This window comes from Thermobia domestica, chromosome 7 (genome assembly GCF_964235325.1).
Source record: "Thermobia domestica chromosome 7, izTheDome1.hap1.1, whole genome shotgun sequence".
NCBI classification, from domain to species: Eukaryota; Metazoa; Arthropoda; class Insecta; order Zygentoma; family Lepismatidae; genus Thermobia; species Thermobia domestica.
In genome coordinates, this window is record NC_137460.1 from 36,213,621 (window position 1) to 36,233,832 (window position 20,212).

Sequence of the window (20,212 nt, forward strand, 5' to 3'; positions counted from 1 at the left end):
GCGAACAAGTATTATTATTTCCTTGATCATTTAATCTGTTGAGTACCATGGATTTGAAGATAGTTTGATATTTTCTTTTTTTTACTTATTAAATTTCCTTAGTGCGAAAAACATTTGTCCTTCATTGGTTTTGAAGGAGTTTCGTTTCCAAAACTTCATTAAATTGTAAAGTTCTGCTTGTTGTGCAGGTGTAGGTGGAGCAAATTATAGTCTGGTACCGGTTTTTAATACAAAATCCACTATAAACAGTATATTACAAATATCACTTTAATGTAAAGTCTCGTATACTGGGTAAAGAGAGATTACCCAAGGCCCGAGTAGCGCAGGACAGGATCTGCACAGAGCATCGAAGCAAGCATGGTGACTGAGGTTAGACTGCCCAACAAAGCTCCGAGCAATATAAGAAGGTAGATGGGAAGCCGAAAGAAACTAGAGGCTTTGGGGTATGTATCTCCCAGAGCTCCAAAGCAAGCTAGAGGTGGAATGACCAGTTGCAGACTAATGTCTTTCCTTGGAATTCTCTTGGTTATGTAGGTGCTCCAGGTGAGGCATTGGCACTACTGTTCCCTCGTTATGTGGCCAGAGGTGTCGCTGTTGTCTCTGTCATCTGCAGCCATAGTTAATCCATAGTAAGATGCAAAAGGTTGATGTGAGTAAATAGAAGCACATGTTGGGTATTTGTAAACACAACTAAGCACGATATTACAATATATTTACCCCGTCTATCCGCCATCTGGGTCCCACAAACATCTCAAGCACTACTTGGTGAATCACCATCAATGTTGACCAGGATGTAGAGGGTCAGAAGTTAAGAATAGAGTTTGTTAATAGAGGTGATCTATTCAGTCGATCCGAATATATGGCTCCCGATGTATTCCCATAGACGAATTGCCCCTTAGTTGTATGCAATCCAGCTGTACCTAAACTTCTTGTTGCTTGCATACCATTCAGTTACGTTCAATATTCTAACCAAACCTCCTTCACGTGGTGTACACGTCCCACTGCTACTTGTTATAGTAAACCATAAGTACACTGCATTTACAATGTAGTCAATCAATCGTCTTACCATTTACTTTGTTATACCTCATATTAACATGATTGCTTGTTATCATTATTATTTTTAAACACCTTATTCTCATCATTATTATAGCCAACACAAATTTGGTAGAAGTTTGGAGAATGGCTGATTGTGATTATGTTCCCGCCCCCGATATCTGGAAACCGTGTAGAAATTTTTTGGCACCCACAATTTTCTTCTGTTACAATGTAACTTTTAGAAGCCAGCCATTAACTTTACGTTTTGCGAACTGCTATTTTTCGTTCGTCCCTGCTCGCTTTCTAATTGTTAGAAGAACATACATTGTCGAAAAGGTGATGGAATATAGATTTCTATGGTGTAATATTTGTCTCAATTGTTCTCTATTGGAAGAAGAGAAAGAAGAAACTAAAAAGAATATTTAAAAATTGGTAAATCTAGAATTTGTCAAAAGGTGGCAGCACTGCAGCAACAAAACCTCGCCCAGCTATACATTCATGCCTATCGTATTAGAAGTTAGAAAGAGCGGCATTACAATGTAAAAAAAAATGAAATATTCAGTAAGCTTTGATGGATTTTAAAATTTTGAAATCTCACGTCTCACGCAACAATTTGGCGTTCGTTTGCTCCGCCCCTATTCCTATTCTAATTGTCACAAAGCCATGAGCCATATACTGTAAGAAAAGTTTCAGAATTCAAATTTGATTGGTATAACATGTGTGTCCATTGTATCCTATTTTTAAAAACAAAGACAAATTTTATAAAACTGAAAATCCACCATATATAGCGTAAAAATGTACGTAGCACAAAAAAGCAATTTTGTCTCTCAAATATTGGAACGAAAAGCATATCATTTGTTCGAATATTTTATCTCTATTATTGATGCTAGATATTATTGTACTAGGTTTCAAGAATTACCCCTATCATTTATGTATAAAAAATTTTACGTATCGTGTACGAATACATAGCACTTAAAGTATACTTCATGTGTTGTACTTATTTTTCTTTCTTTCGCAGAACAGTGACTTGTTTGGAAACAAAAATAGAGTAAAGCATGCGCACAGTTTTCCCAAGTTATAGGTAACGTTATTACTATTATTTGTGACCATAACAGTGATAATTATTATTGAGAGACGCAGTTTTTTTTTTTTTTTTTTTTTTTTTTTTTTTTTTTTTTAGTGACTGATTTTTCGTAGAAGCATGAAGAAAAAGAGGGATATCTTTTGTAATCTTAGCCAGTAGCGTACCCAGGAATTTATTTCGGGGGGGGGGGGGTTCAAACTAAATATGAAGCTATTTTATATTAAAATTGCTAAAATTGCCCCTAAAATTAGGCAAAATTTTTAAAAAGTCGAAATTTCGGGGGGGGGGTCCGGACCCCCGTGTCCCCCCCCTTCCGTACGTCCCTGATCTTAGCCTATACCTTTTTGCAATTGTGGTGAAGTCCCACTTTAACTGTGAATTCTTTTGTTATTCCGTATACGCTCTTAACTCCTGTCCTACATTGATTATACATATCTTGAATTATACAGATGTGTGTGTTTGGAACATACTTCTTCTTCAGTGTCCACTAAATAAGATCCTGTGGCATTCTTATCATATGCTTTCTCTAGGTCAATGAATACTATATGAAGGACCTTCTGGTATTCTCTGTGTTTTACCATTAGCATCCTAAGTGCAAATATTGCGTCTGTGTCCATCGTCCTGGCATGAAACTACATTGGTTCTGTTATTTCGGTCTCTTTCCTCAATCTTGCCTCTATCACTCTCTCCCAGAGCTTCCTCCCAAGGCTCATAAGATTTATTCTTCTGTAATTGTCACATTCTTGAACATCTCCTTTGTTTTTAAAAACTGGTACAGTCCGCAGCAAAAAGCTTGCAACATGAGCATGTAAGTTTATTGTGAAACTACTACTAACAGCGCAGGGAATCAACATAATGTCTAAGTGGCACGAATCACCCCAGTAGAAATCTCGTCGTCCTCCTCTGCACACTTATTTTGGAGCAAAAGACTTCGTCGTTTCACAATAAACTTAAATGCTCATGTTGCAAGTTTTTTCTGCGGATTGTACAATGTAGCTGCGTTTCTATTCTTTTGGCATATTTCCCGTTTCCAATATCCTATTAAAAAGTCGAGTAAATCACTGCACTCCATTTTTACCTAAACTTTTCCGTACTTCGATAGGAAGATTATCCGGCTCTGGAGCTTTAGCACTTCTCATTTTTCTTCCATGACATTTTCTACCTTTACCATGGTCACAGGCCGAACCAGTCCCTGATTCGTGGATAGATTTTCACGTTTCCTTCGAGTTTTCTTCATTGAGATGTTCCTGGAAATACTTCTTCTACCTCTTCTTTATCATCTTCTCACTTGTCAGAACCTTGTTATTTTCGTCCTTGATGCAGCATACATGCGAAATATCTTTCTTCTGCTTCTTACTTACATTTGAAAGCTTGTGTATCATCCTTTCTCCCTGTTTTGTTTCCAACTCATCATAAACCTTGCATTTTGCTACATTAATTGCCTTCTTGGCGTTCTTCGCTTCCTTGTAATCCATCAGATCTAGTTGATAGCCAGAGTTCTGTCATTTTTTATATCGTTCCTTCTCCTTCATAGCTGCTCGAACTTCTTTATTCCATCACCATGTTGTTTATCAATGAGGCATCTTCCTTTTGTTTCTCCCGCAACTTTTCTTGCTGTTTTTCTAACAAGTAAACCTTACGTTTGGGTGAATCGAGTTGCTGACTGAGTTACATATGAGAAAGTAGTACTAAATGTGGTCAGTATTTCAGTGAAGTTGTAGGTGCGAAGCTCCAGGGGTTTAGGAGATACAGCTACCATAACATCACATGGAAGTACAGAATAGTCTTCATACAGTTGGAGGTAAAAGCTCTGTAAGACCTCTTGTAACGACGAAAGGTGAATAACAAGTATATGGGTACATATTAGGACTAGGGGAAGTCATATAGTAAGGGTATATAAGGGTATAAGGGTACCTGACGGCGGCCATCTTGAAATCCGCCATTTTGAATTAAGGTTAAGTTTTTAAAATAGGAATAGGGTCATGTGATACATGATTTAAGGCGCAAATTTAATCAGAAGAACAATAATGACGTTAATTTTGATTTACGCGCAATTGGTAAAATGTTACAGGGAAATTAAATATTGTTGCAGCATATGTATTAGTCCTTTATCCCACCTTGTAAATTTTGTGTTAGTGATAATAATTAAATAAAAAGCAGGTGGATAAATATTAGGTCTCTGGTAAGAGTTGCCTTGATGGCGGCCATGTTCGAATCCGCCATTTTGAATCAGACAAAAGTTTTAAACAAAACACATAACACCTTATTAATAGCAAATTTTACCATAAATCCAATGATATAACCATTTTTGCTTTATCATTAACCAGCACAAAATTAAATGGGAATAGACTAATGCAATAGATGACTTCGGGCTGGAAGTTAATCAGAAATACAATGGTGGCGTTACAATGTTAGTTGTTTGATGCTGTACTTGCATGTCATTTCGTTGTTTTTCTTGTATCCTGTTCACATCTATTTCTCGCTGCAACAGTATTTAATTTCCCTGTAACTTTTTACCAATTGCGCGTAAATCAAAATTAACGTCACCATTGTTCTTCTGATTAAATTTCCACCTTAAATCATGTATCACATGACCCTATTCCTATTTTAAAAACTTAACCTTAATTCAAAATGGCGGATTTCAAGATGGCCGCCGTCAGGTATACCCTTACTATATGACTTAATATGTACTCATATATTTGTTATTCACCTTTTGTCGTTACAAGAGGTCTTACAGGGCTTTTACCTCCAACTGTATGAAGACTATTCTGTACTTCCATGTGATGTTCTGGTAGCTGTATCTCCTAAACCCCTGGAGCTTCGCACCTACAACTTCACTGAAATACTGACCACATTTAGTACTACTTTCTCATGTGTCTCAGTCAGCAACTCGATTCACCCAAACGTAAGGTTTACTTGTAAATACTAATGATACTCTGGTCCACTCCTCTTCCACGAGCAACTCATTCCTTTATTTGCAGTACTTGGTAAATTCTTTTCGAGTCTTTTCAGCTATTGTCCCATCTAGTTTCCACTACTTCGTTCGAACAGGAATATGTTGTCGTCGTCTTCCTACTTTTTCTTTGATGGCTACTACGAGGCGGTCTTGCTCCGTTAGAATCTCACCTGGTATTATTTTGCAGTCCTTTGCATTATGTATGTTTTGTCTCCGCTATAAGATGAAGTCTATCTGAGACCTTGAGGTGCCATTCTTATATGCAATAAGGTGTTCTTTCTTCCTGTACAAGGTATTCAGGATAGCCAGATCGAATGATTCTGTCATTTGTAGTATGTTGTCGCCTTCCTTATTTCTGTTTTCTTCCATGTATTCTTTTATAACCTGATCTTGATCGTCCTACATGCTCATCTATATCTGCTACAAGCTTCTCACGTAATGAACAATTCTGCAGAGTACTACCTAGTTCCATCGAAAATTCTTGCTTTGTCCCTTCATTACACTCAACTTGTGAGACATAGGCGCTGACTACGAGCTTGACTATAATAATTGTGTAGCTTATTCTCTTCACGTTCATCAATTTCTTCTTCATATTCTTATCCAAAACAATCCCAACGTCATTATTCCTGTTGTTGTTCCTCGTATATATTTATGCGTGTATCCATTTCCTATTTTCTTTGATCCTGAAACCTTCCATTTAGTCTCCTGGATACATGCTACGCTTACTCCTCTTCTTGCCAGCGTCTGCGATAATTCGTAGCTTCTGCCTGTCAAGGTGCCAACATTCTACGTTTCTATTTTGATCTGGTGTTTTTGGACTCGCTTGTTTAGCCCTTCCATCCTTGAAGTGGGAATTATCCATCTTCCAAAAGTCATTTCAACGGGTCAGACGTTTTCCGGACCCGGAAACTACGAATTCGACATAAATTTCAGTTATTTTTGACATTTCATTTTTCACCTCCCTCACTCTATCTTCTGTAAAATGGGATAAATTTAGACTTAAACGGCATTGGCAGTGTCACTACTCATTTCAGCGACCCCGAAAATTATGGATTTGATAATAATATCAGTAATTCTCAATTATTTTTACATGTCATAATTTCAATCCCCTCCACTGTGGGAGTTATTTTCTTTTACGCTAACATGTTTATGGCTAGCCCCCATTTCAAATAACTTCATTTACTTATGTTGTGGGTCCAGGTAAATTGCAACGTTGCATTTTCATTTAACATTGGGCGCATAAAGAGTGTACAGCCCAAACAGCTCGTCCGATTTAAAAAAAATTCCTCACTTTAGATTGAAAACAACATATTTGGAGACGGAATATCCTCTTATATTTTGTTGTAACTCTGATGTCAGGGGACTTTTAAGACAATACAGTATATATATATATATATATATATATATATATATATATATATATATATGTGTGTGTGTGTGTGTGTATGAAGAGCAGACAGATTAGTTCGGTGTTAGAAAGAGGATTGAATCTGAGTTAAATTTAGAGAGAAATGGTGTGCATGTATGGGAAAGACTATACAGGCCATAGGAACATCTTCAGGTGGTGCAAATTCTTTGAAGAGGTCCGTGTGAACCTTACGGATTTGCGAGACGGGTTCAATAACAGCATCCATCGAACACAACGAAGGCAATTGAAGAGGTAATTCATTAAAGCTGGCAAATCCATCTTCGAACACTGTCGAACATATTCAAGATTTCGTACGGTACAGTGTATGATGTGACTCATAGCAAACAAATTTCGTAAAGTGAGTGCTTTGTGGGTACCAAAGAACCTTACAGACGTCCATGAGAGGCACGAATGATGACAAACCTGGACCACCTGGCACAGTACGCTAAAGAAGGGTATGATTTTTCTGGAAGGTATCGTTACAAGTCAATTTCCTACCACGGAAGACATTCAAGGTGTCTCAATTTGCGAAAAACATGCTAGTGATTGTATTCTGGGATATGCTGGGGGTTCTACTGGTGGATTTTCTAACGTAGAGCCACTGTGAATTATGCATCGTATGAAAACAACATTAGCGAAGTTACATCGCGCTTTGCGACGAACGCCCTAACATTAAAGCTATACTCTATGATAATGCATGCCCCATGTTGTTAGTTCTATCCGTGAGAAACTCTAGAAGCTTGGATGGGAAGTACTCGATCACGAATGCGCCGTACAGTTCTGATCTGGCACCATCATCTTTATGGACCGATAGAGGAATTTCTTGGCTATCCAACCTATCAATTGCAGTAACGAAGTTAATTCGATTGTTAGCAGATACCTTTAAAAGACAGATTTATGTGAACATGGTATTTTGAAACTTGTGCCACGATGGAAGAATGTAGTGAGAGATTTAGCAGGTATAGTGAAAAGTACCTTTAATATGAGTCTTTAGTTGTATATCGGCGCTGCGCCTCGGAAAAGCTGCTAAGTGACATTTTTATCTAAAGTGAGTTATATATTACACTAAGTTATGAGCAGAAAGTTGCGTTGCATCTTCCTTTGATTTCCTATATTTGCGTTTCTATATTTGAATTCTTAATAGTTTTGTTGTAATAAAAGACACAGACATTTGTTAATGATGTAATAGATGAGAACGTATTGTTTGTTTCTCCTGGAAAGTAGCCAGTTTCGCACATAGCGGTTTTTCGAGGCGCAGCGACGATGTATTCTTGAAGTATTACTTATTACATTTTCTTCTACAAGTAAACTGTCGTGGATTACACTTAAATCCTCCCTCGCATAAAACACCCTTGATATCTTCGTCAAAGTAAGCCAGGTTGTTTAAAGTGGTTACAAAAGCCAAAAAGCAAGATGACCACTAAAGTGTACCTAGTGACATTAGACAAATGAAACACAATATAAAATTCACAATGAGGTAAATGTAATTGTAATCCTGAATTGTAATACAAAAAAGAAAAGAAAAAATATGACTGAGCACTGAGAGAATACTGATATTGTACCTTACTGATAAAAAATAATCATGAAATGCATTTGTACATGTTTAAAACATTGATTTGAATTGTAGAGTAAACCTTATGCACTGCGTGGAATGAACCTGAATACTTAAAAAAGAAATACTACTTAATAAAATACCGTTTGTTAAGTTCTTCAGTTTTCATGCTGTTGATCTTTCGTTGAAAATTGCTTCACTTATCTACAAATAAAATACTAAGTCAGTCTTTCACAGATTGAAGTGTTCTGTATACGTGAAAGTGGGATAAGGTGGGAATCTGTAACTGGACATTGTTTTGTACAACAACAACGTATTGCATTAAATTCATTGCGCTAATATTAACAATGATATACTTTTACTTGCTGGCACTTGCGGATTCATTATCGAAATAAATACTTCATACAAGGCACTTGCAGGACTATACGGTAATTCATTTCTTTTTCGTGCAATACAGAAAACCGAAGCATAAATGTTGAACTCACAACCTTCATGAAAATTACCGAAAAAAAAAGTTTAAAAAATGACTAGACTGACCGAGCTTGCACAGCACTGAAAACCAACGCATAACACACGCTACCAACAGCAGCACTAAAAACACTGTATCCATTTTTCAAAGTGTTTTACTATCTTTCTACTATTTCCATTGCTTGTCGCTTTTTAAATATCTCACTCACTACACGAGCAGTGTCTGCAACAAGGCTATCTACAATTCCACTGGCCACTTGTTTCTTTACGGCAACTTCGTCTTCATCATAATTTGTCCATTCTTTCTCCTCCTCTTGAAGTTCACGCACTAAGAGTTCGTCCACTTGGTCTCGCTTCTTCCGACTCCACCGAATAATTAAGTTCTCCTTCTGGGCTTTGGGAACAAAACCGAAATACACTAAAACTTGTTTCTCAACAATATTTCGTAGATTGTCTTTTGTTTTCGGATACATGAATGGTTTCCGTTTCAGGGAAGGTGGTTTCATCCACGACGGATGAGAACTTTCTTTCTCAAAACTGTACGCCTCTTCCACTAATTGTTTCGTCAGATCGAAAAGGAAATGCTTAAAAATGCGTTTGCTTCTACCTTGAAGGTCCTCCTCATGTTCACTATCTATATAGTACTCTGCAGGGGCTTTCAACGTTTCAATGTCTTGGCCATTAACCTTCGCTGAGTACAAATAATCGAGAGCTGAGTGCACTAACGCAAGGATTTCAGATTGCTCTTTGGGTACAGCACGGAACACTTCACTTGAGATTCTGTTGATATCTACTTTGCTCAAAGGAATTCTCAGTACTCCTGGAGGAACTGTAGTTTGCGGCGCTCGGGTGGCCTGACCAGGTGGTGTGTAGGGAGGCGGTGGCTTATTGGGAATTTCCCGGACAATGTAGTAAGGATATTGCTCTTGTGCTTGCTGCAATTGCTGAATCTGAAATAGAAATCGTAAAACAAGTACTTTAAAAAATATTACTGATATTAACATTTTTAAAGCAAATAAGTATTGTATGCAATATACAGGCTGTTTCAAAATAGCACCGACAACGTTTGGGAGGTGATTCCTGACACCGAGATAAAAAGTATAGACCAATTTGGGTGCAGAAATGCTTCCTTTCGGAGTTATAGGCTGCCGAAAACATGAACTTTAAAGGTCCATAGCTCCAAAACTACGGGACCTACCATAGTAGGGTCAAGACTTCACTTAGGAACTAGTATGTGCTGTATTCAAATATCCATGTTCCAGAATCCTGTTGTACTTCTGCAACAATTTTTATACAGGAACTTTAGCTACGACCACATAATTTGAAATACTCATCAACTAACTCTATAAAAATTGTTGGGTTAGTTCCACAGGATTGTGGAGCATGGATATTTGGATAGGTCACATACTAGTTCCTAAGTGAAGTCTTGAACCGAATACGGTAGGTCCCACAGTATGGGAGCTATGGACCTTTAAAGTTCATTTTTTCGGCAGCCCATAACTCTAAAAGGAAGCATTTGGACAACCGTGTTGGTCTATACTTTTTGTCTTATCTTGGTGTCAGAAATCACTCCCCAAACATTGTTGTTGGTGTTGTTTCTGAACACCCTGTATAAGTTAATTACTATGAATAGTTGATTTTAAAAAGCAAGAGACAAAAACCAAATAAACATATTAAACAAAAACTTCATTTCACAAACCCTGAAATTATTATTGTTCAATATTACGTCAATATTTGGACTAAAGGACTGTATATTTTTAATATATTTTCCAAATTCCGTAGTTGATGAAAATTGACTGGCTACCCTATAATTTCCTTCGAACTTTGGCCATGTAGTAGTACACATGTATGTAATATTAAGACATGGATTACCAAGAGAAAAACTATCCCTATTACCCATTCACTTCTATAATTTTTGTGAAGTTAGTACAAATATACAATATAAATAAGACTCAAATCTCTTAAGATGGGCAGAATACATCACTCCCATCGAAAAAGATGCAAGTAGTATCATGTACAGAATTCCACTTGGAAACCTATACAGTACGGAGACTTCCAGATAAACTACACTATAGGAAGATTATACTAAGATGAATCTTCGGAAGAATTTTTCAACAATCCTGGGTAGATTGGTTTCGTACGGTACAAGGAAAAGAAGAGATACGAACTGCTGTGAAAAACATGAAATACTATGTTTTCAATTTTTTTTTTCTACAAGTGGTGCGCAATCCTACGTTGTACTGAGACACTGAGCAATATTTTCAAGCATTGAGTGCATGGCAGGATAGTCGGAAAATCGCTGTAGTGCTGGAAGAATGTACGATAGAAAAGCAATAGGCGTTTTGTGTAGGTGGCAAAACATCTTCCTATCATGGAAATCCATAACAGAGGTAACACTATAGGTTATGGTTCGTAAGAACTTGATCTCATCTGCAGAGGAGTTAACAGGGATTAGTCTACAGCATTGTGAGAAGTAGCTGAATTTCCGAAACATATGTGCACAGTAGGTACCCAGACCAAAGACTCGAATAGACATATTCTCGAAACATCTTTTCAGGATCAATCTCTCTTTTTGCCTTACCCGGCTGTTTGATAGGGATATTTTATGAAATAAATTAGTTTGTTTTGTTAAACTGTCTACAGGGTGGTCCATTTTAATTTTCCCACGGAAATATCTCGAAAACGGTTAAACATAAATGAGTTGAGTTGATTTTAACGTCCCTTTTCCGCAGCGAGGCTATATGAGACGTGGACCTACTGATTAACGTGGAATCCAAACCACATGAGCTCCCGCAGGGAATCGAACCCGTGCCTCCGACGCCAAAGGTGCGTACAGTTATACATAAATGAACCATACATAAGAAATGCCATGGGGCACATCGAGTGATATTGCCGCGGTGCCCCCCAGGGCCGCCCTTCATAAGGGCGCAACTTTAAAATTTTAAATGAAAACATGGGTCGAGTGATACCTTGTTCGATAGATCTTCAAACACTAAACAGAGCTGTGGCAAAATATTTTTCATATCGATCATCGTATTCAAAATGGCCGCTCAGACATGATGCCTGTATCAGATAAAACGTCCAGTACCAGTAATATGAAAATAGTTGGACATAAATGAACAGAACAAACAGTGAAAGTTGAAAATGACATGGGGCACGTCGAATGATGTCGCGGTGATCCCCAGGGTCGCCGTTCCTGGTCGCCCAGGACCCAACTTCAAAAATTTAAATGGAAACATGGGACGAGTGATACCTCGTTCGATAGATCTTTAAAAACTAAAGAGCGCTGTGGTAAGAGATTGTTCATATGGGTCACTGTTTTCAAAATGACCACCAGACATGGTACCTGTATCAGATAAAACGTCCAGTGCCCATAGAATGAAAACGGTTAAATTAAAATGAATAGAACAAAAATTCGAATAGGAAATTACAAAGAGTATTTATTGTTCCACGGCTCGAGAATGAGAGGAAAAGATGATTAGAGTAAAAGTGCCATAATGCAAAGGAGGAAATCTAATTCCTAGAATATTATCGCTGTAACCTCCCTCCGAAAATGGGTGAAGCAGAAAGGAACGGTAAAGTTTCAAATGAAAACCTTAGATTTTGCAAATTGAATCTACGTAACAAAGTTAACTGAAGTATGTTTTTATAAGAGATAGAATAAGAAAAAGTAGGTAAAATTCGTGTTAAATGATACCTCCAATTTTTATTGCAGGCAATGATTTGATGCAAAAATGAATCAACTAAATTTCGAAACAAAATTGTCCAACAATGCAGTTTTTAGAACAATGTGTACAAACGTTGATCAATCGTCGTCTGTAGGGTATTGGTTCGATTCTTTTCCTTCTATGTCTTCCTGCATGTCATGTCAAGGGCTTTTTCTTTGTGAGTCTCCTCTAGAGACCTGCACGGGCCGAATTTTTCGGCCCGAGCCCAATCCAGCCCGAATGTACGTAGGCCCGGCCCAGCCCGGGCCCGAAAAGTTTTGGAGATTTTCGGCCCGAGCCCGGCCCGGCCCGATAAGTTTTTTTAAAAAATGCTTGGCCCAAGCCCGGCCCAGGCCCGATAAATTTTCGAAGGTTCATTTTGTAACATCTTTTACGGGCACACCTCTTCAACGTTTGCCTTTATTCTAATTATCGTTTAACGAATGTCAATAATTATTAAAGAATTGCAATTAATCGGCCCCAGCGCGGCCCGACCTGAAGAGAAATCAGTGTCCCAACCCCGGCCCGGCCCAAAGAAATAACAGAGTCGGCCCGCCTAAGCCCGCCCCGCGGGCCGGGCCGGGCTTCGGGCCAGGCCCGGCCCGTGCAGGTCTCTAGTCTCCTCACGTCCGGGTCCGGGGTGTTTTTTCTTCGTGAGTTCCCTCGCCTCACGAAGATTCAACGAGAATTGACATGACATGGCTTTATATAATGATGTGCCGTTGTCTAATGCACAGATCGCGGATTAGTGGGCAAAGATGTAGAAAGTCAACGGCTGTGGCAGTACAGAAGGTACCATCCCGATATTTCCTTAGTGGAAAAGAACGACAAGGACAATCTTAGTTATAATGGGCGGAGCAGGATGCATGCCTATTTCCAATCTACCTAATATGATCTGCAAGGGAAATTTAGGAGATAAAATATGAGGTTCACTGAGATGTCCACAGTACAGCGGTACGTAATGATTACGTTCAGCGGTAATTTCAATTGTGTTTGTCAGTAACGAAACAGTACATACTGATGCAGATGCTTCCCGAACATCTTGCGCGCATTGCATTAAATTCTTAGGGGCGAAGGAGGCAGGCAAAAGGTTTGCAAGGTTCCACAAATGTATTATACGAACCTTTGTTTCGCATTTCAGTTAATTCTCGAGCCGTGGAATGATAAATTACCCCGTATGATTTCCAATACGAGTTTTATTCTGTTAATTTATCTCCAACCGTTTTCATATTAGTGGTACTTGACGTTTTATCTGATACAGGTACTATGTCTTGGCGGCCATTTTCGAAACGATGACCTATATGAACAATCTCTTGCCACAACACCGAATAGTATTTGGAGATCTATCGAACGAGGTATCACTAGACCCATATTTCCAATTAAAATATTAAAGTTGGGCTCTCATGAAGAGCATGAAGGGCGGCCCTGGGAGGCACCGCAACAACACCATTTGATATGCCCCATGGCAGTTCCTATTTGTGTTTTTGTTTTGTTCATTTACGTTCAACCGTTTTCGAGATATGTGCGTGGAAAGCGTGGAAAGCATGAAGGGCGGTATATATACAGGGTGGTCCAAAAGTGTGGAAACACCCAAATTAAATCCAAACTGCTCAGAATTGGGGAAAAAAGTGATGATAACAGACGAGGTGGAAAATCTTTTGAGACATATGGCACCATCGGCTGCCATTTTGAATTGGCGGGAACTTTCCTAAATGGAAATCCTATCGTGTGATACATCAAATAGGACTGACATTTTTCCAGGAATCCAGAGGTGAGATATTTTTGGCTCTCCAACCAACCGTTGCAAAATTTTAAACGATTTTCTTTTGTTTCAGGTGTCGCGCAACACGGAATGGCACTAACAAGGGATGAGCGGATAGTTATCGTGCTGATCTCAGAAGAGCGCAGCAACAGACAGAGATCGTAGACGATTTCGACGCTCTTTACCCAGAACGGAAGCCCATTTCCCATAGTGCAGTGTGGAAAGTTATAGCGAAATTTAAGGAAACCGGGTCGAAGGAAAACAAACCAAAATCAGGCAGGCCTCGCACAGCGACGGACGAAGCAACATCCACTGCTGTGTTAGCATTATTCACGAGAAATCCCATCCGCAGTACCTGTCGCCTAGAATGTGTATTCTGTACGTCTATCCTGGGAATCGTATCTGTGCATAAGTGGCATCCATACAAGATACAGCTATTCCAACATCTAACCGAGGATGATCCCAGACCACCGAGTCGAATTCTCTGAGTAGGACGCGGAACAAATCAGACAGAATCCTCAATTTGCATATGACGTGCTGTTCTCGGACGAGAATTTTTTTGTGTCGGGCGAGGTGAACAAGCAAAATCACCGATATTGGTGTATCAACAATCCACACTGGTACGACGATTCTCGGGTCGTTGGCTCTGACAAAGTGATGTTGTGGTGCGGTGTATAAGGTACTCGTGTGGTGGGCCCATTCTTCATCGAGGACAATTTAAATGCAAGTGCCTACCGTGACATGCTTCAGGACGAGGTCCTGCCGTCCGTCGCATTAGAGGATGCCTCCTTCCCTTCGTTCTATCAACATGACTGGGCACCGCCGCATTTCAGGTTATGTGCTCGTGAGTATCTCGATGAGCAATTCCCACAGAGATGGATAGGTCGGCGAGAACCTGCAGAATGGTCACCGCGTTCCCCAGACCTCAGTCCATTGATTTTTGTGGGGCTATATGAAATATGTTGTGTATGTTACCAAGATCAGGGACATTAACCACCTTCAAAGCAGGATTATTGACGCATATGCCAGCATTCCTGAGAATATACTTGGTAGAGTAATGGATGACTGGCAGCAGCGGATAAATTTAACGATTGCTCAGAAGGGATGGCACATTGAACAATTGCTGTAACATTGGTCAGTGGGTCACACATTGCCCGCAGTGTTATCTTTAAGTAGGTGCGGAAAATCGGTTAAAACTTTGCAACGGTTGGTCGTAGAGTCAAAAACATTCCATCACTAGATTCCTGAAAAAAAAAAAAAGTCCTATCACACGAAAGGGTTCCCATTTAAAAAGTTCCCGATATTTGAAGATGGCAGCCGATAGTGCCATATGTCTCAAAAAGTCGGTGACTCAGTGGTAGAGCGTTCACCTCTGGTGCTTGGGGTCCCGGGTTCGATCCCAGCCCCTGCCAAGTGAACTTTGTGCTGGACAAACACCGTGTGTGTGGGTTTCCTCGGGGTTCTCCCTTTCCTCCCACTTTCTTCATTCCACCCTTTCATTCATTATTCATCGCCGTCTCCTTTAGCCTATCCGGCATAATCGTGGGACGTAAAACTCAAAGATATCATTTCATTTCATTTTATATACCCTGAGATTTGGGACACTGACGTCATTTTGTGCGCATAAAACTCAATACTTTTTAGACGACTTGATACTACAAAATTATACAGTTAAATTGAATTATTATTATTATTATTATTATTATTATTATTAGTAGTAGTAGTAGTAGTAGTAGTAGTAGTAGTAGTAGTAGTAGTAGTAGTAGTAGTAGTAGTAGTAGTAGTAGTAGTAGTAGTAGTAGTAGTAGTAGTAGTAGTAGTAGTAGTAGTAGTAGTAGTAGTAGTAGTAGTAGTAGTAGTAGTAGTAGTAGTAGTAGTAGTAGTAGTAGTAGTAGTAGTAGTAGTAGTAGTAGTAGTAGTAGTAGTAGTAGTAGTAGTAGTAGTAGTAGTAGTAGTAGTAGTAGTAGTAGTAGTAGTATTTGATTCTTCACTTAAATGAAAATTGGGAGGAACTGAAGGTTATACTACCCTGAAAGTTAGGTATTGTGCTGTGGTAATTTACAATGGAAAGTATATCTTATTAAAAAGTTGCAATTTAAGAAAATCATGTGGCGTTTCCAAGAATGTTGTCTGGCAAATAATTTTCCACAAGAAATATTTTAAACTTACGAGGGACGTCTAATAAGTTATTTATTTAAACGGAAGGAATGCAGATAGGCTCACCTGGTCATCACTGTTTTTCGATGATGGAGGTCTAAGCACTATCGCTAGTTTGTAAGCAGCGAAGAAATCCCAGAGAAAAAATAGTCTTTTTCATGGCCTGCAAATCACTGGGAAACATCCTGTTCAACCTCGCTGTCCGACGAAAAACACTGGTGCTGCATCGCGGTACACTTTTACCGGTCGCTCGTGGATCTCCTTTGGTTCCTTCACTTCTTATTTAGTGAGAAACTTGATGACCAAGCGGTGTTCCAAGTCGATTGTTCACAGCGTCATACACTCAACTCACAGCCACTGCGTTGCTCCGACTGACCTCAAATTGCGCAGCGAGGTTTCCCATAGTGGCCTTGACATGCGTCTCAAGCGTCATTATGTTCCGCACCTCTCTTCCTGTCTTAGGTAGATAACTTATTAGACGGCTCTCGTATGTACGAATTATGCAACGAATTTGTTCTATTTTAAGGAGCGAAAACAGAACACTTTTTTTCCGTTTCTTTTAAAAACTAAATAGGGATGAAACATAGCCTCTGTCTATAGTTCGTGAGACTGACTCATTTGCCGCATAGATAAAGAGCTGTCTGATACACAGTTGCCACATTATATACTGGAATAGTGACATTATCTGTTCGTTACAACTCTGATAAGGTAATCACCATAACTGTCAACTGGAGTCATCTAGGTGGCGGCAACAGCCAGAAACCAATTGCATTAGCCAGTGGATTGTGGTTTCGGGTTTTGCAGTACGAACGATCGGAGACAGAAGACAAAGTGGACTCATTGACTAATCAGCATAACTTTTGATGCAAATTCTATGTAACATGTTAAATAAAATTCTGTTTTTAAAAAATAAAAAATGCACAACATTTAATCCGATTAATCACCTTATTTAATTAGTAAGTTCATTCTTCTCTCTTTGATTGGAACAAATCTGCCTAAGTTAATACATGCTGGTTGAACTCTAGTATTCTTATTGTCAGGTCTTTTTCGATGGAAAGCATAACCAATGGTGATAACCTTTCTTGGGACATTTAATTTCTTGAAAGTGTCGATTCTTTTTGATGTAAAATAAAAAAAAAATTTTTTTCTTTTACTGACGCCATAGGTACAGTTAATATTAATTTCAGAAGCTTTGTAGATTCACTAAATATTTTTTCTACATTATTATGAACAATTCATTCTAACAAATTCAGTCCCTGACAGTGATCCGAATTCCTCTTCAGTGTAGACTGAAGAGAGTTCGTAGCAGAGATTAATGTTATAAAAAATATGTACATTGAACACGCTTTATTTACAATTTATTTAGGAAAATTTAAAATAAATTGTGGAAATGTATCTAGTGCATACAACATTACTGCCATAAGATGTCCTGTAAATTGAAACTTTTTTTTTTTTTTTTTTAACACTCTCCTGAATTGCACTTTGCTTGTTTTGTCTAAGCCTTAACTGTGTTTTTCCTCGGTTGAAAGCTGGGCAATTTTTTTTGTAAGTTATTTACAGACGTCATGGTAGGCAATTCTTTCAGAATTTGTAGGTTATGTACAGAATTAAAGCACATACAATAAAATTAAATCTAATAACTAATAACCAAAACAGCTGATACAAAAGAGATACTGGTATATGGATTGCGAATGTTACATATTCATACATAGGGCTGTCAACTGGCCGGCTTTTCATTGGCCTGGCCGGAAAAAATGCTGTTATTTTGATTAAAGCCGGTGACGGGTACAAACTTCTCACCAGCCCCTTTATAACAGTTTTCTTTTCTTTCTTTCAAATTTGTATCTAGTTCGAAGTATAGATATTGAAAAGTAGCTGTCATTCTGTAAATTCAAAACTGTTACCTTTAACCATCTATCAACGATTAATATATTTTGTTCACCTGTTTAGAAAATTTTAGAGAGATGACAGGGACTGTATCAGGGAAAATTTGAAATTTACTTTCAAGGAAATTTATACATTTATTAAGAGTGGAAAAGGATTTCTTAAAGCAATTTCCTATAGTTGAAGTAGAGACTATATGTATAACGAGTGAATTTCATTTTCCAAATCGAAAATTGTCACGTAAAGATTATTATAGTTTTGTTCATCTGTTTCGATAATTTTAAAGAAGTGGTAGTTACTGGTAAATACAATAAATTGATCAATGCCGATTGATCAATTTCAGTTTCTCATTTATAGCACAATGTATCTATTAAGCTTATTAGTGAATGTTCTAAGGACATACAAAATATATGTGTTAATGCACTTTTGTTCACGATAGTACATTTCCTTTCCATGGATAGGTCCGAACAGAGATACTTCACGCTGAGACCTATATCATAGAGAATTTTGAGGAAGTGCCGTTTTTTTTTTATTTTACAGGGTTGGCAACCCTATTCATATATCAACACACACACATGTGCGTAAAAGAAAAAAAACTACATTCCAAATCATCCGACTTGGTTGTTACGCAATGCACGATGAACACAATATACTTCCACATGAGGCCAGATAGGAACAACATGTTAGCTGGGAAGGGTCCAAAGTATTTGAGGAAGGTCCAATGCGTCTACGTAATAACGAACCTGTCTTATACTGTACCCGAAAAGATAAGTAATTCTTAATTACTGTCACCTATATTTTTAGAAAAAATGATAGAACGATTATTTCTATAAGAAAAGAAAAGAGTACATGAAGAAGCGTAAAATAAAATATTTAGCGTACATCAATCATTTCTCTGTTAAATAAGTATAGTTCGTTAGGAAAGGCTACAAATGTTAGTCAAGTTTCGAAATTTTTGGGAGGTCCGGACCCGGTGGAACCCCCTCGTGGCTACGCCTCTGAGCATTGCTAACTAGTCCCAAATTCAATGTGGCTTTCTCCACCATACAGTTTTATTAAGAGTATAAAATATACTTATTTTATAAAAGAAATATGTATATACAAAAATACTATCCACAGAGGGGGGAGGGGGATTCTACATATTGACTTATTAATATTTGGTTCACAAATTACTGTAAAAGAAATCTTCATTATCTATATAAGCTAAGAATTAACTTGTAAATGCGGATCTACTACATTTGATTTCTGGTCTACTACATATTTTCTTTCTTATTTTGTAATTCTGCTATCACTTTTTTTTTTAATTGTCATTAAATTGATTTGCTTTAGTATAAGTACCGTAATTTAAAAATATGAATGCATAAAAACCAATTCCATTTGTTAATTGCTAGTGAAATAAAATTCAGAAAGCTTATTTAGCGCGAAAAACCTTCTCATTCACTGGAAACCGTGCTGTGTTGCAGAAGCACTGCAACGACCAGACCCTGAGATAGGGGAAAGGAGACTTAACATTCGCTCCAATTCCCGCGCTGAAGGAATCTAGTCGTCGTATGCTCGCTGCAACACAATATAAATTAGAGACTCTTAAAAAGCGAAAAATAATCCGTCACAAACGGATTAACGAAACGAACAGTTACAGAAGTAAAAAAAAAAAAAAATGTTATTTAAAGTATATATAGGAGTATTAGAAAGTATTTTTTCTGTTCTTTACTACTACTGCTAATAATATTTTTTTCTTGAAATACTTTCGTCGTTGCGCAACGCTGCAACACTAACATTCGCCGCCACTGGCATTAGCATGTTCATACATGTACAAGGAATTGCATCGTAAGCTAATTAACCGCTTTACTGAGTCAAGTCTCACGGACTGTAGAAGAAACTTTCCATCATCTTACTGTGTATGATTACCTCTTGTTCGATCTGGAGTTGCTGTAAACGAAGTTCTTCTGCCTCTCGTCTTCTGCTGGTGAGACCAAAATCATCATCAAACCATTCTTGCGTGAAACCCTCATTGTCTGCCCCTTCCGATTCACCCACTGTCGGAAGTCCAACGCTGAATTCCACCTGAAATAACCGAAACAAAGATTAACAATCTTATCTTCAGAGAATAATTCGAACTTATAAAACAAATAATACATTGTTTCTTGGAGAGTCATCAGGGAAAATTCATTTGACTTATTATATAAAATTAGTTTACTT

The 20,212-nt window shown here is 38.1% G+C and overlaps 1 protein-coding gene across 2 annotated transcripts in view; it reads right to left on the reverse strand.

Annotated features, from left to right (window-relative positions):
• Nucleotides 1-7,944: 7,944 nt before the first annotated feature.
• The window catches only part of LOC145690007 (uncharacterized), an 865,423-nt gene continuing 853,155 nt past the window's right edge, over nucleotides 7,945-20,212 (reverse strand). For both annotated transcript variants that reach the window (XM_081764484.1, XM_081764482.1), the window contains 2 exons: nucleotides 19,922-20,077; nucleotides 7,945-9,453 (listed from right to left, as the gene is read on the reverse strand). In XM_081764484.1, coding sequence (XP_081620610.1) covers nucleotides 8,662-9,453; nucleotides 19,922-20,077 — 948 coding nt within the window. In that variant the 3' untranslated portion in view covers nucleotides 7,945-8,661. The remainder of the gene's footprint in view (nucleotides 9,454-19,921; nucleotides 20,078-20,212) is intronic.